General features: G+C 40.3%; 1 protein-coding gene and 1 long non-coding RNA gene across 4 annotated transcripts in view; one reads left to right on the plus strand and one right to left on the minus strand.

Moving 5' to 3' along the window:
• Positions 1-27744, plus strand: part of CLNK (cytokine dependent hematopoietic cell linker) — a 261778-nt gene that overhangs the window by 182956 nt on the left and 51078 nt on the right. For all 3 annotated transcript variants that reach the window (XM_058301030.2, XM_071217299.1, XM_058301032.2), the window contains exons 6-8: positions 7749-7890; positions 9809-9915; positions 14970-15012. In XM_058301030.2, coding sequence (XP_058157013.1) covers positions 7749-7890; positions 9809-9915; positions 14970-15012 — 292 coding nt within the window. The remainder of the gene's footprint in view (positions 1-7748; positions 7891-9808; positions 9916-14969; positions 15013-27744) is intronic.
• Positions 2966-27744, minus strand: part of LOC139439662 (uncharacterized) — a 108111-nt gene continuing 83332 nt past the window's right edge. Inside the window, exon 3 of the long non-coding RNA XR_011649644.1 lies at positions 2966-4190. This is a non-coding gene — a long non-coding RNA (uncharacterized lncRNA). The remainder of the gene's footprint in view (positions 4191-27744) is intronic.

Here is a 27744-nt window from a genome sequence, read left to right on the forward strand (position 1 = left end):
TTACATTAAAAAATGTAAGAGGTTCCCATATACTCCACACCCCCTCCACCCCCCCACTCCTCCCACATCAACAACCTCTGTCATCATTGTGGCACATGCATTGCATTTGGTGAATACATTTTGGAGCACTGCTGCACCACATGGATTATAGTTTACATCGTAGTTTACACTCTCCCCCAGTACATTAACTGGGTTATGGCAGGATGTATGACATCCAGCATCTGTCCCTGCAATATCATTTAGGACAACTCCAAGTCCCGAAAATGCCAGGAAGTAGAGATCCTTTACTGTTTGAAGGACATCTTTAAGAGTCTAATTAAAGCTAGGGACTCTTACCCCAGGAATGCACGTATACACATAAAAACACTATTTTATACATTAGGAGATTCGTGGATAAAGAATACTGGGCCATTAGTTAAGAACCCCTGAGATTGACAAATAATTGATAATAAATACGTTAATAGATTATTGGATATAATTTGCTACATATAAAACAAAGTTCTCTGTCCCTCTCTTTCTGGAAAGAAATATACCAAAACACTGGTCACAGAGGCAAAATTCCCTGCAATCTGGTCTCTGTTGTCTTTAGACCTGAGTGGAGGCCGTTGTTCCTCCTGCCTGTCCCATCATGCCTTGTCCCCAGGAAGTCTAGTAAGGGGACTGGATGAAAATGGTCTTGGTCTCATGGCCCATTCTTCTAGCAGGCCTAAGACTTTACCCAGGGGATATGTTCTGAGAATCCAGAGCAGTACATAAAGGGTACCTTGTGCAAAAAACATACAGCTATCAAATTCCAAAGGAACCTCATGCCCGCGCTCCATCTCAGAACTCACTGCTGTGTGAAATGCTGAACCTATGTAGAGAAGAGCCCAATCACATTCCCTCCCTTTGCTGGGTTGATCCTGAAGACTCTGGAATTCACCTTCCAGCAGTTTTGCTTTGCCCTGGATCCACTTGGCTCCACTTACCAGGAAGAATCTAACATTTACTGACTTCTTGTCAAGTGGCAGATGCCTAAGTAGAGCATATATGTGTGTGTGTATGCGTGCGTGTGTGTATTCACTTTCTCAATCAGTTAATCTCCGACAACAATGAATAAGTTAGGTTTTGTCATCTCCATTTAACAGATGAACCTCGGTCACCTCCCCAAGGTTGTAAAGTGGATCTACAAATTTAAATCTAGGACTGGGTGATTCCCAAGCCATGCTGCCTCTAAGTAGGCCAGGGTCACCTGATGTCCCATCCAAGGACTCCCCACTTCCAGCTCTGCTTACCTCCTGATAGCAGACCGAGGAGGCAGGGCTTCACAGCAGTACCACCCTATCACTGGGGCATAGCATCAACTTGGTCCTGCAAATAGTTCTGCTCTGGTTTTGTGCCCAGGTGACTTAACCTTTGTTTCCTTTTGGTGCCCAGGCTCGCCCCTTCTAGCCTGTTCTTTTTTTTTTTTTTTTTTTTTATGTTTCTCATTTATTTTTTTTTAATTGACTTTGTAATAATATTACATTAAAAATATATATGTGAGGTCCCATTCAGCCCCACTCCCCACCCCCCCTCTCCCCCCCCCAACAACACTCGTTCCCATCATCATGACACATCCATTGGATTTGGTAAGTACATCTTTGGGTACCTCTGCACCTCATAGTCAATGGTCCACATCATGGCCCATACTCTCCTCCATTCCATCCAGTGGGCCCTGTGAGGATTTACCATGTCCGGTGATTACCTCTGAAGCACCATCCAGGGCAGCTCCATGTCGCAAAGACGCCTCCACCTCTCATCTCTTCCTGCCTTTCCCCATACCCATCGTCCACCATGTCCACTTTTCCCAATCCAATGCCACCTCTTCTATGTGGACATTGGATTGGTTGTGTCCATTGCACCTCTATGTCAAGAGGATCTAGCCTGTTCTTGATACTGACTCATTGCCTTGGTCCCTTGTGCCAGAGTTCTTTGCATTTGGTAAACTTAACATAATAACTCATCTGGTTTCTCAGCTCATGAAAGACTCAGGCTTTGCCTTCCTTGGGGAGCCCTTTGGTGGGAATCAAGGGCTAGCACATTGAAAAGCAAAGTGTTATGTCTTCAGGTTCCTCACCTGCCTCTCTATGTTGCCCATGGAGAACCTAGACTTGCTAAATTACATCTTGCACCCATGCATCAAATGAGCAGAATTGATCTGAGCCAAAGGGAAACCCAAAATCCTTCCAGATAGGGACATGGTGAGTTCCTCCTGTGCTATTGCTTCCTTGGAAACTGGATTTATCATGTAGCTAGGTTTTACTTCACCCAACTGCTTAGACACAGCAACGATAGAAAAAGTCATACACTGAGGCTTGGAGCAGGTAATCAACTTGCCCAACCAAATTTAAGAAGTAGGAAAATGCAGAGCTAGAATTAAAACTCAAGCTTGTCTAATTCTAGATCCCTCCACCTAATAAAATTTTCTCATAGATTGTTCTGTTTATATAATAAAATAAAGTACATAAAGCACCTATCACATACCAAGGGCTAACAAATGTAAGAGGGACTTTAGAGGGGAGGGGAAGAAAGCAGGGTTGGTAGGCAGGTTTGTTCTTTCCCTTACCACCAACTTTCTTTAATAATAGTTATAGCAATCATAGTAACATTTATAGTAACTATATATTGAATGCTTACCATTTGGCATTTTACTCAAAGCTTAACATGCATTATCTCATTTAAAGACATTTCTGGTTGCCAAAGACACTCTCAAATCATATGTAATTATAATTACTCTGTGAGTATGTGTGTATTTATGTCTATCCATCTAACTCAAAGTTAAGTTTCCAGCAGCCCCCAATATATATAAATTCTATAACCAGACAAATTACAGTATAAATGGAAATGTTTACATCACACACAGAGATAATTACACCCTAAACCTAGTTAAAATCGATTATGCACTCATTTATTGAACAAGCATGCTAGAAAGCTATAACTACTAAGTTTCCAGGCATTGACTGTAAAAAAAAAAAAAAAAGTAGTCCAAAGAAAGCCTTTGAGTGCTGCAAGCACCCATGCAGTGTGGAAGAAAGATTCTGCGGACATGGCTGTAATTGGCTGCAAAGAATTGAAGCACTCTCTGCAGATTAAAAGGTTTTACAATCCCAGGGTTGCACTTGTCAACATTGTGCTATCCAGGCAGAAGTCAAGATCACAGACATGGCAACATTAGGAAAGTCCCCAGATTCTTTCTCTGCCCATCATTTTCTGGGTGCAGATCAATTTTAAATCCCCAGCACTAGGTTCCAGTGGGGATGTGGTGGGAAGCCCCATTTCTGTCTATGCGTGGCACCTATGATCTGTGTGGCTTTGAGAAGGCACCAATTCCCATTTCTGTATTCATAAAAGAAGGATAAAAGGCCTTAATGGAGAGGGCTTATTTGGGAAATGTGAGTGAAAAATCTCTTATAACTGGACCTGTCATGGCCTGCCATGCCTATTTGGAATCTTAGACATTTTAAGAATTTTTTGGAGTTTTAGCATACATTATAAGAAGTTAAAGATTTTCCCATTATGTTTTACAGCCTTCTCCCATTGTCAATACCCTCCCAACCCAGTACTGTAACCAGGAAACCACCCACATCCTATGACAGCCGTTCAAAGGAGACAGTACAGGACACAGAATAAATCAGCATTTCAGGGCAACTGTCACCTTTCATTTGGAGGTGTCTCTCCTCCTTTGAGCTCCGGGAGTATGAATTATGATTTGGCCACTCTGTGTAATCATTGAAGAATGCAAGATCAGGAGTTAGTATCCCTGCTTAAACAAGGCACAATGCTGGCTCCAGGTCCCGAGGGATAGGTGCAGATTCCAGAATTGCTATTTGGCAATGTCTATGGTGATGATTAGGCTGAGCTCTACTGTAGACTGGCACCTGTTCCTACCATGCTCAGCAATCAGACCCACAGCCTTTGAGAAGGGTCTCAAAGAGAAATGTTTAAAGCCACCCTCCAGGCCAACCATTCTTCCTAATAGCCCTTCCTAATAGGAAGGATTCCATCTGACAGATGAAGACACCGAAGCTCAGGACAAATACATGTCTACAATGTGACAAAGTTGAGACATTAGCCAAAGTCTTTGTGTCCAGGGACTCTTACTCCACTCCAATTGCTCGTAAATGCTGAGCAACACCAATGGTCCATAAGCTGTCCTCTTGCTTCTGTACCTGCAATGAAAAAATGACAGCCTTGCCCAATGAATCCATAGAATTTTCTAAACCCTAAATTTGGCCTAAACTCTCAAACCTAAAACTGACCGAATGCACTAAAATTTTGAACATTGTGCCAGACTTCACACAAAATTTTGCCAATTGCTTTACCTTTTATATATTCACATATATCAGAGCAATGTACACAGAGTGCTGCCACTTCCTGAGAGTTCACCCTTAAGGTTAGAAACCTATAGGACTGCATTAATTTTCTATTGCCACGGTGACAAATTACCACAATTTAGCAGTTTACAACAGCACCTATTTTTTATTTCAAAGTTTCTACTGTCAGAAACCTGGGCACAGTGTGGCTCAGCTGGTTCCTTTGCTTTGAGTCTCATAAAACTGAAGTCAAGGTGTTGATAGGGCTGTATTCCCTTCTGAAGACAATGGGGAGGAACCTGCTTCCAAGGTCACTCAGGTTGTTGGCAGAATCCAGCTCCTTGCTGTTCTAGGATTGAGATTCTCATTTCCTTACTAGCTGTCACTTGGGGGCCTTATTTCCTAGAGCCTTCTCTCCTGTTTTTGCGTGTGAGATCATACATCAAATCCTCCTAACACATCGAATACCTCTTTTTTCCTCTTTCCCTGTATTTCTCTGACTGACTCTATGCCTTCCTCTTCTGCTATTTTGTATTAACACTTTATTGAGATGTAATTCACATAAGGTACAATTCATTTAAAATATATATTCAGTGTTTTTTAGTATATTCACAGCATTCTGCAACCATCATCACAATCAATTTTAGGATATTTCATCAACCCCAATAAAAATCCTATACCCATTAGCAGTCATCTTCAATTCCCACCTCAACTTCCCCCCAACCCCAGGCCACCACTAATCTACATTGTGTCTATAAATTTCCCTACAATGGACATTTCATATCAATGTAATTGTCTTAGTTTGCCAAAGGGCTTCCAAAACAAAGTGCCAGAAATGTGTTAACTTTTATAAAGGGTATTTATTTGGGGTAAAAGCTAACAGTTCTGTAATCCTGAAATGTCCACATCAAGGCATCAGCAGAGATGACGTCTCAGGGTCCTGTCACATGGCAAAGCAAGATGGCTGCTGACCTGTGCAGAGGTCTCTGCCTTTCTCTCCAGAATCTACTGTCTCCTGGAGCTCAGCTGTGGGCAACAAGGCATAGGGCTTTTCTCTTTCCCAGCCTCCTCTCAGTCTCGGCTGCTCCTCTTTCTTCCAGAGTTCCCCTGTGAGCTCGTCTCCTCTTGAGCTGCTCCATGAGCCCTTGGGGGCCTCTTCCTGTGCCTCTTTGTTCTGCTGATTCCAGACTCTGGGGCTTCTGTCAACCCTCAGGGCTTCTCTGTTTTCCTCCTTTTCACATGGCGGGATTGATATGGAGGCTTCCTCCGTATCTCTCCGTATCTCCATTTATATCAGACCTCCATTTATATCAGACCTAGCAAAAGGGCTGTGGCAGTTGCATGTTATTTTATGAATTCCAAAAAGAGGAAGATTATGTTTGTAATCTATTCCTATGATGTGGTACCCTTTGATTGTATAAAATTCAGCTGAGGGGACTTTGATTAGATTACTTGATAAGATCACTTTAGGGCTTTTGATTGGACTACGTCAGTGAGGCCTGACTTAGGTTGAGTCTCTGCCTCTTTGCTGGATCTGATATAAATAGAAGCACAAACAGATACAGGAAAAGGAAGCTACCATATTTGATCCTGCCATGTAGGAGGACTAGAGGATTGCTTAACCACAAAGCCCCCAAGAGGCTGGGCCCACGAAGCAGCTCAAGAGAAAACAGTGAGCCCAGAGGGGAAGGCTGAGAGCTCCACAGAGATTGGCAGCCATCTTGCTTTTGTCACTTGCCTGGACAACAGAATCAACAATAGCTGACTTTGGAGAGGAAGTGCCTCTTATGGTGCCCTGATCTGGACTTTCGTGACCTTGGAAATGTAAAGTTTTACCCCAATAAATCCCTTTATAAAATCCAACATATTTTCTGGTACTTTGTTTGCATCAGCAGCTTTGGCAAACTAAAATAAGAGCAAAGACTCAACCTGGGTCATGCCTGACTGACGTAGTCCAGTCAAAAGCATCTCACACCCACAGGAATGGATTAGTTCTTTACAGATTTTGGATATAAGTCCTTTATCAGACATATGAAAGGTAAATATTTTCTACCATCCTGTGGTTGTCTTTTTCACTTTCTTGGTAATGTCACATGATGTACAAAAGTTTCTTATTTTGATGAAGTCCAAAGTACCTGTTTTTTTGTCTTTTGTTACTTTTGCTTTTGGTGTTGTCATATCTACAAACACCATTACCTAACCCAAGTTACAAAGATTTACTCCAATGTTTTTTTTCCTAAAAGTTATATAGTTTTAGCACTTGCATTTATGTACACAAGCCATTTGGAGTTAATTTTTGTGTATGGTGTGAAAAGGGGTCCAACTTCATATTTTTGCATTTGGACAGCCTGTTGTCCCCACACTATTTCTTAAAAAAAACTCTTGTTCCCCCATTGAATTGTTTTGGAACACAATAAATGTGAGGGTTTATGTCTGGACTTCCAATTTTATTCCATTTAATCTATAATGTCTTTCACTATGCCAATACCACACTCTTTTGATTACTAAATCTATGTAATAATTTTTCAAATCAGGAAATGTGAGCCTCTAATTTTGTTCTTTTTCAGGGTCGTTTTCACTAATTTGGGTCCCTTGCATTTCCGTGTGAACTTTAGAATTAATTTGTCAATTTCTATAAACAAATATCAGCTGGAATTTTGACAGGGATTGTTTTTAACCTGTACATAAATTTTAACAGAATTGTCATTTTACCAATATTAGGTCTTCCAATCCATAACATGGGTTGTTCACTTTTTTTTATATCTCCTTTAATTTCTTTCAACAATGTTTAACAATTTTCAGGGTAAAGTCTTGCACTTATTTTGTTAAATTGATTCCTAAATATTTTATTTTTTTTATATTATTGTAAATGGACTTCTAAAATTTCATTTTTAAGTTGTTCATTGTTAGGGTAAAGAAAAACAATTGAGTTTTGTGTATCGATCTTGTATATTGATCCTGAAACCTTGCTGAATTTATTAGCTCCAGTGTTTTTTGGGGTTTTTTTTTTAGTGTATTCCTTAGGATTTTCTATATAAAATATCATGTCATCTGTGAATAGATCCTTTTCTGTATTTATGGGCTTATGTGATTACTTGGACCTACCCGAATAATTGAGGATAATCTCCGTACTTAAAAGTCAGCTGATTAATAACCTTCGGCACATCTGTAATGCCCTTCCCAGTAATACCTAGCTGAGTATTTGGCTGAATAACTAGGAGATGCAACCTTGGGTGAAATCTTTACAATCCTTTCTACCACAAAAATAACCTTTACTGTATCAGGTCCTGGACCTTTAAATATTTTACTCCCAGCCAAGATAATCTAACTGCTCTTCTAGTTAGTGCTATATCCTGTAATCTTTGTCCTCATTATATCTTCCCTTGGCTTACTTGAATGTTCCCTCCTTTTTAGGATGAGAATTTTATTGCAGCCCTGGATGGAGCAAAGGGCCACAGTGATGATGACTATGAAGAGCCCGAGCTCCAGATGGCAGAGGTGTGTCAGTCAATGAAAATTTTACCAGCCAGACCTATAAAGGAATCTGAATATGCAGGTAATATTTGGGGTCTGCCTAAAATTTTAAAGTGCTTGACCATGCTGCAATGTGCATAGTGGTTGAAGGTATATATTCTGAATTTTTAAAACCCAGGTTAAAATGCTGCCTCCATTGCTTATAAGTTATGTGACCTTCATACTCATTTTCTCTCTATCAGAAAATAGACTTGATAATAATACCCCATAGGATTGTTCTGAAGAGTGCATGAGGTGATGCATGTCAAGTTCTCACCGGAAGACTTGGCACAGAGTCAAAGCTCTATAACTGTAAGCTATTGTTATCATGATGCCCTTCTTGAGTCTTAGGAACCACTGATGTTCATGGCAGAAGGTGGGGAGCAGGGATATGGATAGCTGACCTGTTAGGGTAGTGCTCGCATAGGGACGAGGAGAATCCTATTAACTTGGTTGATTCATTTCGTATGTTGCCTGCATATGAGTAGCATTGGCAGCAAAGCCATGCATGTTAAGAGTAAAGAAGGCTTCATTTCACATCTAAGTACCTCTTTCTAACTTGGAGGCATTGAGCAAGTTCCTCATGGTCTCTGAAGCTTAGGTAACACACGCTGCTGAACAGGTAAACAAGAAGCATTATTGATATCTGATAGCCTGGTCCCCTGAAATGAATCTACAGAAGTTTCTTTAAAGAGAATCATTTGTTCACTCATTCAGTAAACATTTACTGAGAATCTACTCCGTGTCAGTACATTGGGGGACCACAAGACCACACTTGGGCTTGACGATTTGATAGATTCACAGGACTCAGACAAAGCTGTTATACTCACAGTTAAAGTTTATTTCAGTGGAAGGATGCAATTTAAAATTCAGCAAAGATAAAAGGCACATGGGGAAGTCCAGGATAAAATAGGCACATTTCCAGGTGTCCCCTCTCAATGGAATCACACAAGGATATACTCAATTCTCCCAGAAATGGTAAGTGACAACACATGCAACGTGTTGCCAACAACAGAAGCTCACCTGAATCTTGATAGCCAGCCAGGGAAGCTCACCTGAATCTTGAAGGCCAACTAGGAAGACCTAAATCTTAATGGTCTCATTTATTCAGACTCCAATCTCCAATCCCTACACCCTCAGGAAAAAACATGAAAGAAACAACAAAAAGCAGTCCTTCTCCATAAACGGCACTGTCAACGTAAATCCAGTTAAACTGGTACAGCAGAGTCCAAGGCCTCAGGTATGCAAAAACTCTTATCAAGCATAAAATTGCAAGGATTCAGAGTTTATCTCCCTTGAGCTGGCCAAAGGCTCCAACTAAAGACAGACCTTTTTTTGTTTTTAAACAATTAGCAAGGTTTGGATAACCCAGACCTGCTGAGTTAACCCTTTCCTGCCCAACCAGTTACCAGTTACTATATCAGGATCAGGGGAAACAGATAAACAAGACATAATTTGTACTCTAAGGAATGCCACCATCTCACGGGAGAAACAGACAACCAACAGATAAATATGATAGAATGTGCTAAATGTACTATACAGAAAGGAGAGCCAGGGGTCAGGTGTGGGTAGATGGAAATTAGGAAGATTTTGAAAGGCTATGACAGCCTAATTCTTAAAGGAAAAGTAGAATTTCCCAAGCGGGTAAGAGAATGATGAGTGTTCAAATGCAGACTTCAGCATTTACTCATGTGAATCTAGAGAAAGAATTTCTCCTCTTTGAGCCTCAGTCTCCTCGTCTGTTAAGTGGAAGTAGAATTGCTTATTATAATTCAGTGAGGGAGCTGATGTAGTTCAGTGATTGAGTGCAGGCTTCCCACATATTAGGTCATGAGTTCAATCCACGGTCTCAGACTCTCAAAAAAAAAATTCAATGAGCTAATAGATATGCACATATTTTCTAAATTATAATGTACTGAGTGCACGTAAAGGTATGACTATAATGTTTTTCTCTTTCACAGATACGCGCTATTTCAAGGGTGTGATGGACACTTCCCTTTCAATAGATACCAAGACCTCTATCTCTGTCGAGGGGCAAAATTGGAACTCGTGGATGAGGCTGGAAGAGGTGGGTGAAGGCCTGACCCTGTGGACCAAACATGTATAGGGCCTGGCAGGGATGGGGGCCTCTAAGATTTGTGTAGATTTACTATGAGCCTGGCATCAGGCTAAGGGCTTTCATACGAATTTCACCCAATGCCCATCCCATACCGTAAGCCAGAATTCGAGTTCATATATTTCTTATAATACTATATCATTTTACCTAGATTCTAGACCCAATTTTGCTAACTGCTAGCTGGGTGGTAATGAAGAAGTCATACAACCTCTCTGAGCCTCTTCCTAACTACAACTATAATACAAAATGGAAGTAATAATCCCTAACATACTTACCTAAAAGGGATATTAGAGGCTACAAAAATAATATTAAGAAAATATCTTGTAAATGCAAATGCTCTGAACTTATAGAAGGAATTTTATTTGTAAGTAAAACTTATGTTAGTGTTTAATATTCTAAATGCAGAAGATGCAAATTAATCACCACTGGGATTACAGGGTTATCTGTGCTAAAGTTTTGGTACATTTCACATCAGTGTTTTCTATGCAGACATATTTCATCCAAGGGAACTCTCATTGTATAGTACATACATTTTTTTTCTTTTCTTTCTTTTCTTTTCACACTAAATTCCTGAAATAAAACAATTTTCCATGTGATAATGAGCATAATTTTATAACTATATCTATAAATACCCCATTTGGGGATATTTTATTATATTACTTAACCATTGGGTGAAAATATTTTAAGGACTCTTGTCACATACTGCAAAATTTATTTCCTAAAAAATTGTTCCAATACACCTTCCCAGAGGCTAAATATGGGAATATCCACTTCATAGAACAATCAACAAAAATAGCTATTACTTTTTTATTTGTAATTTTTAAATGGATTTCAGTGTTATTTTTAAATTTTGACCACATTTATTTATTAATATGAACATGATTTTGAGTACTAATAGCACATTCTCCTTTGTACACTAACTTTTCATGTTGTTTATCTATTTAACTTGAGAGTGTCTATTAATTTTGACAAGAAAAGAAAACCACAATGTTTACCAAGCAATGTCATTTGCACAAAATATATTCCAGTAGATCTCGTGAGAGCAAGAGGAGGGATGGAATATTGGACACTTTCTCTTTACAAGCACTGAGCTAAACACTTCAATTATCAACAAATTCATTCAAGAAATACTTATTGAGTGCCTACCATGGACCAGGCACAATTATAGGCCCTGGGACATAGCCATGAACAACCAAGTCCCTGCTCCCATGGGAGGAGACCAATAATAAACAGAAAATAAGCAATATGTCAAGTGATACGTGTTTTGAAAAAAAGTTAAGTAGGTAAGGGAGACCAAGGAAGGACTTTCTGAGTAGATCTGAATGACTCAATCAATCACATTTAATCCTTCAACCAACTCTGAAGATGGGCACTTTTGACCTCATTTTAACAGGTCTGGCGTTTAAAACTCTGTGCCTTTGGGCCAGGTACTTACCCTCTCTGAATCTTCATTGTCTTACCAATAAAACCTCTTAGGTGTTGTGAGCAAACATAGAAAGCCAGGGCCTAGCATAAAGTAAAGCAATTAATTAATACATGACAGTCCTACGAGGACAAGGACCATTCCATTCCCAGGACCTAGCAGAACTCCTACATATAAAAGGTGTTCAGTGGATATTAGAGTGGGTGAAAATAAACAAACTTTCCATCATTTGAACCAGATCTTGGAAAATGAATTAGCTATAATGGAAAAAGCAACCAAGTCTTTCCCCAGTTCAATTTCTGTTCACAAGAAACCCTTTCTCACTTTGACCTTCAAAATTCTCATGTAAATATTTGATAGCATCACTGAGATCTTTACCTGCAACTGTCCCACGGTGGGAGGTGGGGATATCTGACAGGCAGAAGGGCATGGCAAGGCACTCAGCACTAGAGCATGAAGCATATTTAGGGGGCAAGAAGAATTTTAGAGTGATTGGACAGAGGCTGAAGATGCAAGCTCTGCTCTGGTTATAAAGGGTAGAGAAGGCTCAGCTAAAAATGTTGAGCTTTCCTTTGCTTAAAAACCACTGGTATTGCCCCTTTATAGGTAGATGAGCCCATGTGAGAAGATTTTTTAAAGAAATATAATTCTTATTTGACTTTTTAAACAACTAGGCCAGAATCTAAGTCTCCATTCTTATTACTTTATATTCCTTCATATTATCTTCATAGCCTATAAAAACACATTTCTTTCTCTAGCTAGATCACCTTGCAAGTGGATCTATAATCTCAACCTATTAAGTTAAGTGAAATCACGTGAGGCAATGGATAAGGAATGCACGATCACAATTTTGACCAAGAAGGACATTGTCTTATAAATTGAACAAAGTCTTGGTTTCAATTCACATAAACGGAATTTTACTTTTATAATGAATGTTTCAATAATCAAATTATTATAGCAAGCAGATTACCTTCTTTATTATCAACCTCATTCCAAAGATTTGATACTTATTAGTTCTGCACATTTATGTTGAAATAAAACTATCTGTGAAATGGATCTTTAATAATCCAAAATGGATCTTCAATACACCTTACCAGGGTCCAGTTTTTATCTAGACTTCAGAGATAGGCTACAACTGTCTTGCCCAAAGCACTGAGCATTCTTCCACTTATTGCGCACTTTCTGTGTACTAAGCACTGAACTCAGTATTGGGGACAAGCAGATGAGCTAGTGCCCACAATCTAATGGAGGAGGCAGTGACCCAAATTTGCAGTTTTGATGTCATACCAAGTGCTAAGGTGCGGGTGCGCATGAGTACAAAGGCAGCTTTGAGCGGCATCCCTTTGGCCAAATAGGGGCTTTTGAGAAGACATCTGGAAGCAATGAAAAGCAGTCTTTCACTCCTACAACATATTGCATTCTATCAGTTCTCAACCAGGGGTGATTTTGACCCCCAGAAAATAGTTGCCAAAGTCTGGAGACATTTTGATTGTCACAATGGGGAGGAGTGATACTACTGGCATCTAGGGGGTAGAGGCCAAGGGTCTGCTCAACATCCTACAGTGCACAGGGCAGCCCCCCACAGCAAAGAATTAATCATCCTAATGTGTCTATAGTGCCGAGGTTGAGAACCCTTGTGTTGTAATGTACATGCGTTTGCATATCTGAATTCTCCTCTAGAATCCAAGTTCTTAGCCCCCTTTATTCCTCATAGTCATTATTGCTCCTGATAAATAGTAAGTACTAATAAATATCTATGTGATATAAATTGGAAGTAGCCCTGGGAGATGGGCAGGAAATATTACTGGACCCAGAATCCTCCAGTCCTTATGCCATCAGAGGGTTCCTACTGCTAGAGATGAGAAAGAGAAAAAAAAAAAATTACTCACATGCAAAAGACACAAAGAAGAATTTGGCTTCCATTGGGAGAAAGAGCAGAGACACTGAGAACCACCCCCGCAAGACACAGGTATGTAGAGTCCACCTAAGACTTGGACAACAGAGGGCCTCTTCTGCCCCTACCACTCAGGAGTAGAGCAGGTGCATGGAGAACAACCCCCTGTATGGGACAGGCACATAAGGCAGGCTAAAAGCTGAGGACAAAACAAGAACATTAACAAAATCTTGCAGCACCCCAACCCTAAAGGGTAACCCTAGACGAATGTGAAGCTGGTGGGGCAATGAAGAAACCATAGCAACAAAAAAATCCAAATCTCATTCAAATAAGAAGCATTGACTCAACTCCCCACACCAATGGCCAGCAGAAGAAAAGGTGTTCCTTTTCCAGTCATAAACACTGTGGTTCAGTGTTCTACAGAGGCTGAGGCAGTAGCCAAATTTAATGACACCCCCTATCCACCTTGGCACCTCAACTAGGGGCCAATAAAAGGTAACATTAAAACCCCAATATCAACCTAAGTTCAAAGCTTTTCAAATACGTGGAGTATCATTATATGACCATTTTCTTCACCTCATGCCTTCAAGTAGCATAGCCCTTAAGAGTTCACTAACATCTTTAATAATAATGATAATAATAATAATATAGGTGCATCAGTCAGGATGCTCCAGAGAAACAGAATGAATAGGATATATGTATTAGGAGATTTATTTTAAGGAATTGACTCATGATTCTGGGAGCTAAATTCAAAATGCATAGAGCAAGTCAGCAGGCTGAAAACTCAACAGGAGTTGAAGTTGTACTCTTGAAGCAGAATTTCTCCTTTCTTGGGAAACCTTGGTTTTTGTTGTAAAACTTTCAAGTGGTTGGAAGGAGCCCATCTACTTGATGGAGTGTGATCTCCTTTACTTAAAGTCAACTGATTATAGATGTTAGCCACATCTGCAAAATACCTTCACAGCAACATCTAGACTCATGTTCAGCCAAACTGCTGGGGCACTCTTGCCTCACCAAGTTGACCCGTATCATTAGCCATCCCAATAGTTAATTATTATAAAGCATTTGATTTTTGCCATGCCCTGTGCCAGTCACATCCTGTGGTGTATCTCACGCAATCCTCCCTCCCTCATGGGGCATCAGCACTTTTGTTAAGCCATTTCACAGATGAGAAAACTGAGGCTCAGGAGGGTCGGTCTGTGACTTGACAAGTTCTCATAGTCAGCAAGTGGAGGAGGTACAATCCCAACCCAGGCATCTCCTGCAAGGCCACACTCTAATCTGCCTGCTTGATAGCTTTCATGTACACGATCCTATATATTGATCTTCAGAATAGCTCAATGAGGTGAATTTACTAAGTATTTTCTCTCTTATGAAAATGAAAACTCCTTTAACGGCCCTCCCTGAAATTTCACAGCAATAAGTGGCAAGATTGTCATTGAACCCAAGTGTTTTTATGGCAAGAACCACTCAGACCACAGCATCCTTCACTAGTAGCTCAGCGGACATGTTTACACGTATTTCCTGACTGGCAGCCATGTACATATGGTGGTCTCTGAGAGCAGTGAGGCTAAGGACTTGTGCATTTAGCCCCAAGAATAAATATTCTTTAACCATAAAGAATAGCAGGACATAAGATGGGATTATAGGCACAATTTCTAAGATAGTGATTCATGCTATCTTTTACAGGTGGACAAACCCATTTCCAAGGACAGAAGTCAACATATTAAAGGTAAAGTCATATCTCAGGAAGATAGAACTATAACGATAAGAATATCAACTTTACTTCCAAACTCTTTTGCATTTTTGTTTGTGGCTATGGTATTCTTCAACAAGGTGAACTTGTCAATTACCCTTCAGGAAATAGCAACCTAATTTTAGAAAGACACTCACACACCTTATGCCTTTCTATTCACCTTACCTTATTGATGAATAAATTCATTATGAAAACTTATATTCTGTATTGCACAATTTCAGAAAGGAATTGTTTTGAAACATATGGATTGCATTAAATGTGTAACTGTTACTTTTCTAAGCACACCCCCAGAAAAATCATGAGTTGGAAATATCATTTTAAAACTCTGATTAATTAGTATGAAAACAAATTTTAAAGCTTTAGGCAAGGCAACTTAATTTGGAGATGAAAATGCAGGTAGAAGCCTAAAAGGAAATCATCAATTTCAGTAGGGCTAGAAGCACAAATGGAGGGCAGCCAAAGTGATTTAATTGGACCTCATCCATTCTAGCTCCTCTCACCACTTTCCCTTCTGTCCCCCATCTCCTTTTACAGTGTCCAATTGGAAAAGATGACAATTCATGATTTACATTTCCCATTAATTGAAGCATATAGAATCCATCCTTCATGTGCCTAATTCTATATAACATAGAACATTACTAACACTACATTTGCTTTAATGGGTAAGTGTAACAGTCCCAACAGGGAACAGATGCTGCACTCAAATTAAGATAATTTAAGGGGAAGCCAAAGGAACTCATTAGTTGAGTGCAGATTCCCCACATATGAGGTCCTGAGTTCAATCCCCAGTCCCAGGACCTTAAAAAAAAAAAAAAAAAAGGATAATTGAAAGAAGTTTATTTACAAAGGAGCCATCTGCTAAGGTGTGTGGGTACAGAAATCAAAATGGGGCAGTGGAGAAATCCAGGGCTAACAGCAGCAATGCTGTCACTACCCTTACATCCAAAAAATCAGGGGACAGTTGCTAAAAACCAAGTGTGGGTCTTGTAGAGCACGCCATGATGAGAGGAGCAGTGACCACTGGTGGAGGGGCACCACTGGCCAAGCAGACCTCACGAGGAGGAAACCAGGGAATAAATACCCACCACGCTCTCCTCCCATATTCCGTCCTCCTGCTGGAACTTTGCAATGGCTGAACCAAACAGGAAACCAGGGGACAGAGCAGACCATGTGCTACACACTGGCGTGGAGTAGGGTGGAGAAGGTGGGGGGTGGGCCTGGAGGGCAAACAGAAGGTGCCTACAACAGGAAGCAGGGTGGAAGGACCAGGACAGAAGGAAAGTGCCTACGCGGGACCAGGCCTGGTTATAAGGGCCCCGCCCCTCTGAGTCTTACTTTCCTCTTTAAAATGCAAAGGGAGACTTCTGGGAAGATGGAAGACTAGAAAGACGAGGGACTCTCCTCTCTCCCAGAAAAATAACTAGAGGACAGGAAAGAAACAGCCTGGAAAAAAGGTTCCTAGAGGTGTAGGACACCAGGGCAAGGTTGAACAGCGCCCAGAAAAGAGAAGGACAAAGGGAAAGAATCCCAATGACTAAACTGTGAGTTAAAAGGGGCAGCTGCAACTGCCGGCATCCTATTCCACCCTGTATACACTTTTGAATTCTCAGACCCCGGGGCCAGCAGCTACAGACAAAGGGGCCCCAGGGATCCATCCACCTCTACAGAAAAGGGGAGAGAGAGGGAGGGACACAGCCTAAGGCTGACTCAGATTTTGACCCGCAAATTTGATTTGCTGTGTCCCATCCAGGCTCAGGAAATATGAAATGGTTTAACATTTCACAATAACAGTGGTGGGTGGGCCACTGTGTGCCCTGGAGGCTGGCATGGGACTAAAGAGATCTGACCCTCTCAATCTCCCTCTCCACTAACCCGGACTCAGAGAGGAGTGGAATTATTTCCTACCCAGGGGGAAAAAGGAGGGAACTGCCAGCCAAGACTGGAGAACTAATCTCTGAGAAAGTTTGAATTACAAGGCTCTCAGCCTCCAGGCAGGATTCTCTGTCATACTGATCCAGTCCTTAATGGAGCAAACACACTCTGACCTAGCAACGAACTGAGAAGACTGCCAAAGTGCACCATCAGCTGGCAGACCAAGGAAGTGCACAGAAGGAAATTAAAAGTAAAGTAAGAAAGGCTTTTTCCAGCCTTATAGTCAAGGCCCTAGGAAGTGGGTCTGCAACCCATTACTGGGTTCAGAGTCCAGTTTTGAGCAACTAACAGGGACAATCCTAAAGATCCAGGTTGAACCAAGAATCAAAGAACAGCAATAATACACAGCCTCCCATCACTAAATTCTTACAAAAGAGAGGGAAATTGAACATTTGAATAAATTCACTATCCTAATCAGAAGCCTAGACATCAGCTAGAAATTATGAGTCCTACTAAGGAAATGGAAGACATGGCCCAAAGAAAGGAATATATCAAAGCCCCAGAAGAGATGCAGGATTTGAGACAACTAATCAATGAGGTACACACAAATTTCCAAGATCAAATTAATGAGTTGAAAGACAGTATGGCTAAAGAGATAAACAACATCAAGAAGACATTAGGTGAGCTCAAAGACTAATTTTAAAACCTGAATAGAAAAGTAACAGGGCTCATAGGAATGAAAGACATGATAGGTAAGCTCAAAAACACATTAGAGGCACACAAGAGCAGACTCAAAATGATAGAAAAAGAATAAGCAATAACACAGGCAAAACAGCTGAAATTGAAGAGATAAAAGAACAGAGAGAAAAGAATGGAAAAAATTGAGCGGGGGTTCAGGGAATTGAGTGACAATATGAAAACAACAACATACATGTATTGGGAGTTTTAGAAGAAGAAAAGAGGGGAAAAGGGACAGAAAGAGTATTTAAGGAAATAATAGCTGAAAATTTCCCAACTCTCATGAAAGAAATGAACTTAAAATTCCAAGAAGCACGCATACCCCAATCAGAATAAATCCCAATAGACCTACTCCAAGACACATACTACTGAGAAGGTCAAACATCACAGATAAAGAGAAAATTCTGAGAGCAGCAAGGAAGAAGCATATCCTCACATACAAGAGACATCCAGTAAGACAGTGCAGATTTTTCATTAGAAACCATGGAAGTAAGAAGATAGGGGTATGATACAATTAGGTTACTGAAAGAGAAAAACTGCCAGCTGAGAATTATTTATCCACTAAAATTGCCCTTCAGATATGAAGGTGAGCTTAAAATATTCATAAATGCAAAGTGAAGAGAGCTATCAGGACAGTTCAATTCAGTCATGTGGCATTACGGGGAGCAAGAAGATTCTCAATGGTGGAAATACCTGCAGTTCCCCAGTCCATCCTGCACAAACATGCAGATTATGTTCTGCTTCCCTCCATCTCATCCCAACACCCAAAATAGCAAGGGCACTTTCATACCAGGGCCCCTTTAGACCTTACATTGGGCAAGACCTTTGATGTGCACTGCTCTTGGTTCAGAGGTCTTCTCCATTAACTGATCTGGTCTTTAGAAGTACCAGGGCAGTTATACAGAGAAAGCATTTTCACTTCTCTTGACAGAGAAAGGGAACAAACACAGAGGGCTCAGAGACCACACCATGAGCACTGGATATCTAAATATCCTAAGCCATAACCATAAACCTGATAGGCATTCATTGAGAAATGAGTCCTGGGGTAAAGCAAACCAGAGCTGGACGTCATGATTGCTCTATTTCCCTCATTCCCTGTGGGCATTCATGCTCACTTCGTTTTTGTTTTTTTTTTAAGATTTATTTTATTTATTTCTCTCCCCTTCCCACCTGTTGTCTGCTCTCTGTCTCCATTCACTGTGTGTTCTTCTGCATCCACTTGTATTATCAGGCAGCACTGGGAAACTGCATCTCTTTTTTGTTGCATCATCTTGCTGCATCAGCTCTCCATGTGTGAGGTGCCACTCCTGGGCAGGCTGCGCTTTTTTCATGTGGGGCGGCTCTCCTTGTGGGGTGCACTCCTTGCACGTGGGGCTCCTCTAGGTGGGGGACATCCCTGTGTGGCATGGCACTCCTTGTGTGTGGCAGCACTGCGTGTGGGCCAGCTCACGCTGACACAGGTCAGGAGGCCCTGGGTTTGAACCCTGGACCTTCCATATGGTAGGTGGGTGCTCTATCAGTTAAGCTATGTCCACTTCCCCATGCCCACTTCTTTGGCTGCAGAAGCTTGTTTGGACATTACCCTACATATCAATATGTCTGTTTATCCAGCCACATATTTATCTATACTTTTTCTCAGCTCACAAAGATGCTAAAGTAGTTAATAAAAACATGCACAAGAAAAAAGAAGAAAATTAAACTAGAAATCACAGGGAAAATCCAGATCAACTATATGATTAAGATAAAAACAAAATTCAGGATCATAGGGCACACATAACTAAATTCTATTAAAATTGAACTAATTTGCCACTGATCTTCCTAGTAGTCTAAGCAAATAGGGAAGCATCATTCTCCTTTATATGAAATTAATTGCCCATATCTAAACATAAACAAAAGAACTGTGCTTGCTTTGGCAACACATATACAAAAACAGAAAACAGTTCCTTAGATAGAGCCAAGTTTCTTTTATAATGAAATATCTTCCAGGTTTAAATTAGTGTTGTCTCTTTTATGGAGATTGTTAGCCAATATAGTAGATGCCATGGCTACAAAAAATATGACTTGGTGTAAAGTGGGGACATAACTCTAGAGAAGACCCCCGTCAAAGCAAGGCTGACACCAATTGAGGATTGTAGAAAGTGAAGGCAAGTTGCTTGGAAGATTTTTGTCCATAAGTGTTATTTCTGTGTTACATCTTCCTTTCTTACCTTTCCATAACTGATGGTTCTCCATTACTACTTAGAGGTCTAAGATACCAGACAGAGAAGGATGCTGGAAGGAGGAAGTTAATAGGGATGCCTCCATTTTTAATATCAATCATCTTGCTGGAAAATATTTGGATCATTTCTGTGTTTATTACAAAAGTCTGTATTTTTTATGCAAACACATTCTCGGATAATTTATTCGTTCTCACAAAATGCCATAGAAATAAAACACATCAATGTGGTCAGTAACAGCAGAATTTTATGGTGATATTTTTTTATCAAGTTATAGATTTATGTTAATGTACATTTCATGTCATTTTTCTTGCAATCATATTCTGACATATCTGGGAACTATTAGATTTCAAGAACTTATCTTCCCTGAAGCTTGACTTTTTTTCATGCCTAAAAATGGGTAAAAGTTTTTTAGGGGCTAGGTATTTATATACATCATGTGCTTGTGATAAGCCATCAGCATTAACCACAGATCCAGCAGGAATCATCTCATCTTTCAGATGGGGATAACAGTAACATTCACCTGGGATTTCACTTAGATCCCTAGTAAAACCAATTCTGAGAATAAAGGAGGCAACAAAGCATTTTTCTTTGCCCCAGAGTGAACTGAGCACAAACTGTAAACCAATTTCTTTTGAGGTGACAAGCATACCATATACAAGAATGAGTATATAAAGAAATGCAATAAACCATCCAAGAAAAGAAAGCAAGATTATGCACAGGTGACTTAGCATGACTAGAAGCATGAGCTTGGTTGGAATAAAAAAGCAAAATAGAATTCCACAAAATATCATCAAAAGACCTTCACACTAGCTTACTTTGGACTGATGTGGATGCCAGATAAATAACAGATGGAGTTAGAGTTATCTCATTCAATTCCCTCATTTACAGGAGGAGTCTCGCAAGGGAACTGGCTCACTCAAAGTCATTCAGCAAATTAGTTACAGCCAACACCATAACCCAGTCCTTTCTCGACTATGGCCCTATATTTCCATGGTTTTACTCTATTTGCTGGTGTATAAAATTCATTCAGCAACCTCCCCTTCCCCTGTTCCTTGATACCCTACTCATCCAAACTAAGTAGGTTTTGTACGAAGACGTGAATTGAGAGATGATACTGTCCCCTAGTGGCAGAACATGGCAACACAATAATGATGGAATTTGACATCCTATAGCTTATGTCTTTAATAAAAATAACAAGCCTTAGGCCACAGAGTGGACCAGAAATAAATTTAAGATGATCTCCTTACCACTTTACATTTATTTCATCCACAACCCATGACTCAAAAGCAACAAAGGCATTTATTTAACATTTCAGTTCAAAGTTCTTGCTGTAAACTTTTAAAAATCACTCATTAATGGGAAAACCTTGTAGGCATAAATCCCTGCCAACCTGGCATACTCACCACCTCTCTTCCTGCCCATCCTGGGGATGGAGAGGATGGAGAATGATAAGCTCTCATGTTCTCCTCCCCACTTATTGTTCCCTAACCCTATACCCAACATCACAATGTGAAAGGCTGTTAATATTTAACACAAGATTGAGATATTAAAAGTTGTTCATATGGGAAAGGTGGAGAAAAGGATTCTAAAGCAGGAGGAAAATGAGCACATCTCGAGGTGAAAAATGTATGATCCAAGCATATTTCAACAAGTAATATTTAGCACTACTTCATACTCCATTGTCAGGCCTGGCTGTTTAGTCATTTAATAAATCCTACCTTCCTAATGACACACAGTAGATATTCTATTTCTATGCCTATTTCCCAACCAGGCAACGAGTTCCCCAAAGGGGAAGAGGCATGTCTTAATTACCAACATTTATAACTCTGTGTTTTAAGTGCCATAATAGAAGGTCACTTGATTTAAAGTCCCTTTGTGCCAGGGCCCTGAGCCACCCCAAGTCACGTGAGATCTTAGGCCTTGAGAAGCCTACAATATGCTGAACTCTGTGCTTTCTAAGTAATTGTGGGGACTCAAGAAAAAGCCTACTTAATCCTGCCTTCGGGGAAGAACTGTGTCCCAGGATGGCTTCACAGAGCAAGGGACTTTGGACTGAGGTCTGAGAGAATGCCCCCAAGTGGGAGGTAAATGTTATTTCTGATACTCAGAAGAAGGTAAACTGTCATTGCATGGATGCTGGATTGGATGACGAGGCCCCCGGGTTCAAATCCCTGCTTGACGGCATTCCAAATATGTGACCCTTAAAGTTTCTAAGTGTAAGTTTCCAAATCTACAAAATGGAGGAAACCATACATACACTGTAAGGTATTTGTCTGCTTTAAAGGTGATAATCTACACATAGTCACTGATACAGGTAGACACTCAGAATGGGGATACTGAACCTCATGAATGATTCTAAGAATTCTTTCCTCCCTATTTTACCTTCTGCCATACTCTCGACTCTAGAAAGTTCTTCTACACTGATTCCATCTCATGCTTTAGCTGGTTTCTTTTTAATATTAAAAAAATGTGTTATAGACCAATATGAAAATCAGCTAGACTCCTCAATCACAGTACTGTGCCTGGCACATAGTGGATGCAGTAGCCCATTTCAATTGCATATTCAGTAAGGATTACCCCTCACCTGAAGACCAGTCCGCGACCTTCAGTCATGCATTTCCATTAAAGCGGACCTACAAATGGGTGCGTCAAGAAGCCTGGTTTGCTTATGGCCCTATCTCTATCTCTGCTTTTAAATTTAGGCAAATCCTTTTCTTTGCTGGGCCTTAATATCCCACCTTCAGAACTAGAGACTCTCTAACATTTTGGGAATCCATGGATATGTTCATACATAGAAATCCACCTACCCCACTGCCAATACCATCTTCTTCCTTCTTTCTTTTTTTTTTTAAGATTTATTTTTTATTTATTTCTCTCCCCTTTCCCCCACCCCCGCCCCCGTTGTCTGCTCTCTGTGTCCATTCGCTGTGTGTTCTCTGACCGCTTCTATCCTTATCAGCGGCACCGGGAATCTGTGTGTCTTTTTGTTGCATCAGCTCTCTGTGTGTGTGGCGCCATTCTTGGGCACGCTGCACTTTCTTTCGTCCTGGGCGGCTCTCCTTATGGGGCGCACTCCTTGCACATGGGGCTCCCCTATGTGGGGGACACCCCTGCGTGGCAGGGCACTCCTTGTGAGCATCAGCACTGTGCATGGGCCAGCTCCACACGGGTCAAGGAGGTTCAGGGTTTAAACCACGGACCTCCCATGTGGTAGGCAGATGCCCTATCCATTGGGCCAAATCTGCCTCCCACTTCCTTCTTTCTTGGTCCTTCACTTCACTCTGCCTGCCCACCCTTCCTACATTCCCTGAGACACCCAAGTCAGCAGTGAAGACCCCTCCCCAAGCTTATTTTGTAAAGATGTTTCCATCCTGCATTTCTCACTGACACAACATGTAAGCTGTTGACATACACAGATTGACTTTCTGGCCTTACTTGAGAAGATGTTAGAGCAAGCAACTTCCTCCTACGTACATCCTTGGCTTTGCCTAACTTATGCCCTCCACTTAATCCAAAGAATAGCTTCAGCAAGTTATTACTGCAATTAATTTCTGAAAGTTTCAACAGACTTGGAAAGGTTTCTCAAACTGGCCTTGTCAAATATATATTAGCCACTTGGATGGTCAGCCAATTCTTTGGACTCTTCCATAATAAATCATGAGAACCTGAAATCCTAATGGTTTGCTTTCAGAGATCAAAAAATTCTTAAACACAATAAATATTGTGGCTGAGGCCAAGTTTCATTCAATTTTTCCCATAGTCTATTTCCCTAATTCCAGAACATTATGCTGACCATCTATTTCTAAAAGTGTTGATTTGCATGATCATATTTCATATATAAAGTATGTACACAGATGAGTGTTTAGCATAAATTGAATACTAACGAAATGTAAAACAGATAATATTTTGTTTAACCTTAGGGTTAATAACCCAAGGAACTAGATTTCATTATCCACATTTTACAAACATGGAAACTGAAGCCCAAAACATTTAAATAACCTGCTAAGATTATTTAGCAAGTAACAGAGGTGGAATCAGAACCCAGTCTGAATGATTTTCCAGATCCCATTGGTGACCACTCAATTGTACTACTGTCCTATGATTCCATCATTGTTCTATCATTCCCTCATTGCCCTGTCATCCCACCTGTATTAATCAGGGTTTTCTAGGGAAACAGATCAACAGGAGAAATCTGTCAATAGTCTGAGATTTTGCAAGAGTCTCTCACGTGACTGTAGGGATGCACAAGTCCAGGTTCTGCAAGCAGGTTGCAAACCAGGACTCCGATGAAAGTACAGTGAAGGAAGGTCCTTGATGAGTTTCCAGGAGACATTGGCTGTCCAAAGATGAGCTGGGAAATTCTCTCTGAATGCTGAAATCACTTCCCTTTTTAAGGCATTCAACTGACTGGATAAAGCATCACTCATTGTTGGTGGTGATCTCCCTTTTGATATAGATGTAATCAGCTATCTATGCAATAAATTCACTGGTGACTAAAGTCCATAAACGTCCTTGAATTATAATTAGCCCAGTGCTTGCTCAACCAAACAACTAGGCACAATTACCTGGCCTAGTTGACACTTTAGCTTAACTGTCACAGTTCATCCCTTGTCAACTTGGCAACCATACATATTACCTTAAACCATACTTAGTCTCTAAGTAAAAACAATAACAGACATGCATATATATATATTTCTGCCTAACAATGTTCAACTCTCCTGCATACAAACAGAAATGCATTAATCCCTGCAGAATAGGGTGCAAGTCATTGAGTAATATTCACTCTTAAACGTGACATCCTTAAATATTATGGCATGAAACTAATACAACTTGTCATATGATAAGGGAAAAAGTTGGACAAGAAAACAAGTAAGTTTTGTGTACATATTCTGAGGCCCTATATATCTTCTCTTCCAACTTTTTCACTTGTCAGATGAGGATACCAAAGATCAGAGAGGCCGAGCAAAACTAGATCATGGGCAATGGTAAATGTTTAACAACTGGATCTCTGGGGGAAAAAGTATGCATATACATGCATATATGTTTAAATTTAATCTGCTTTGCTAACATTTTCTCCATTGCTTTCTTAAGTCTAGACAAGCAACAAAACAATAAATCAAATCCTGATTTGTAGCATTTTCCAATTTCCATTGAGTTAAGTGTTCCCACCATGGCCACTTTTGAGCTAAACATGGAGTTGGGAAGAGATGAGCTACTAGGAGCATATCATTCCACAGTATTTCACCAGAAATACAATAAATGTAAATAACCTCAGGATCACAGTAAAATGTAGAGGCATAATCAGGCAGCAATAAGTATTAAGCAATTATTACCTTTGTTTTTGATATAATTTGTTTAAATGTAAGTTTATATAATTTCATTTTTAATAATGGCTGTGTTTACAACTGGCTTGTGAAATTCATGAGCATTTAGCAATCAGCTCTTGCAAGCTGTTTCAGGCTGGCTTCAGCAACGGACATATCTCCTGACACATTCTTCTCTAGGAGGCCTTGCTTTGACCTCACAGAACCCTATGAGGTGGTCAAATTCTTCACATTTCACTTTAGTATGTTGTGAAGGAAACCATCAAACCCAGGCCCACCAGGTCACAAAGCTATTCTATGCTCACCTTACTAGAAGCAACAGAGATGATGGAACTATTACCTCCCAGGAAGCAACAATAATTTTTACTGCTGATGTGAATTTAGTCTTATCTGAGACAGAGCAAATAGTCTCCGGCAGATGATGCTAATTACACGTACAGCCACCAGGTGGCGAGCGTGCCCACCTCCTCCAAGAGAAAACTGCTAAATTGAATTTTAAGATGGAAATAATCTTGAAGACCAACTAGTTGAAGCCACTTGTTTAACAGATAGCAAACTTTTCATAGCATGTGAAAATATTTGTGTACTACATCAAAATAGTAAATGCCATTTTCCCTCTAAATCTCCATCACATAATAATAGTACCATTAGGTATGTATTAAGTGTATTAGCCCATCCATTCCATGCATGAATTCCCATGAAGCATGAGTCAGATGAGAAAAGTCATCTTTGAACTTTGCCAGGGGAGAAAATTCATGCATCTCTCAATCCATTTCTTTATTTCATAAATATATATTGAGAACCTGCTATATTCCTGCACAGAGTAAAAAGCAAAGTCAACATTCAAATCCAAAAAATTGAATTCCACAACTCGCTGGGCTTCTACTATTCCAAATATGTAAACTATTTCTTAGTAAACAAGAAAAAGAAAAAACTGTTTGGATTTTATGTCTGCATTATCTTCAAAGCTGTGTGACAGCAGGCAAGTTATGTCACCTGCTTGATCCCATTCTCTTATTTCTGAAGTTTCTAAAGTTTATGTCTATCTCTTAGTTTATAGGATTTCAGTTATTTCTGCAATGAATAAGTGTAACTCGTGGCATAAATGATTGCTAGTGTGTATATTTGATATACAAGAAACCTTCTGGGATTTTTGTTGCTGTAGCCAAGAGTATCATATACAAAATTTTAAAATATGATGGGGGGATGGGTATATTTAATGATGCCAGGGGAAAACTTACATTTTAAGAAGACACCATATCAAAAATATCAAAAATGATTGACAATGGTTATACCAAAGATCTTCCCATGGAATACGAAACCCTACCTGTTCTGGACACCGCCCCTGCCACCACCACCTCCCTAATCTTAACTGTGCTCCTATCCCAGGGCCTTTGCACTTGCAGTTCCCTCTGTCAGGAATACTTTCTTCCCAGATAGCCACACAAGTTATTTCCTCACTTTCCTTGAGCCTCAGTTCCAATCACTTCACTGAGATGTCTTCCCAGACCTGCCTAAATAAGAGACACATGCTTCCCCCAACCTCCCACTCTCCAGCCCCGTTAGCCCCTTAGCCTGCTTCATCTTCCCTGCAGCACTTGTCATCACTTGCCAGAGTATATTTTTGTTTACTTATTTTCTATCTCCCATCCCTAGGATGTAAGTTACACAGGCTTAGCAACTTTATTTTCGGTTATTAACTGCTTTATCCCCAACACCTACATCACTAAATATATGTTTACATGGATCCATCCAGGACACATACTAGTACTCAATAAAATGAATAAAAGGAAAGTAGAATCCTTTCCAAACTCACAGCCACTAAAAGCAAACTGGAGAGTTATCTCTGTAACAATAAATAGAATGCTACTCTTGAATTCTTGATACCTGATCTCTTTATTCAATATTTTTTCTTGTAGTTTAACTTGATGCCTAATAGATATAGTAGTAGCTATGACAAAAGATATCTTGGAAAGCTGCCATCCAGTTTCACAGGGAAGGACATCTGCTTGAGCAGCCAGAAAGTTCTCCAAGGAGCTCAGAAGATAAAGCCAATAAACAGTGAAATGAAAGGAAAATAATTTTATGTTTTCTCATTTCCTGCCTTTAAAAAGCCGTCTGTGGGCTAAGCTCTTTGGTACTATTGAAAGATTCAAAGATCTAATGTTAACAAGACTAGTACTGTTGTTGCAGTATTTTACAATGCCAAGAACAGCTATCCTTTCCGTTTGCCCTACGCTTTGAAAAGGTGTTTTCAAAAAAATAATAAAAACCACCATGGAGAATGGTAATTTTATTCAAGGAAGTGATTATCCTATACCTAGGGACAAGCCCTTGAAATCATCCTGACAGGTGTGGGTTGTATTGTTTCTTGGTTTTTGGGGGGAGTGGGAGCAAGTAGACTTTTCACCAAAATAAATGTCAAGAGGAGGTCCATTGGGAAATAATCTGGAAGGCCTTCCAATGGCATGGGGTGGCGATCCAGGGACAAGCCCCCCGATCTCCATCCGCCAGGGCTCCCTAAGGTTTTCAAGGGGGAGGCTGGGGGTAGGGGG

This window comes from Dasypus novemcinctus, chromosome 1 (genome assembly GCF_030445035.2).
Source record: "Dasypus novemcinctus isolate mDasNov1 chromosome 1, mDasNov1.1.hap2, whole genome shotgun sequence".
Classification (NCBI taxonomy): Eukaryota; Metazoa; Chordata; class Mammalia; order Cingulata; family Dasypodidae; genus Dasypus; species Dasypus novemcinctus.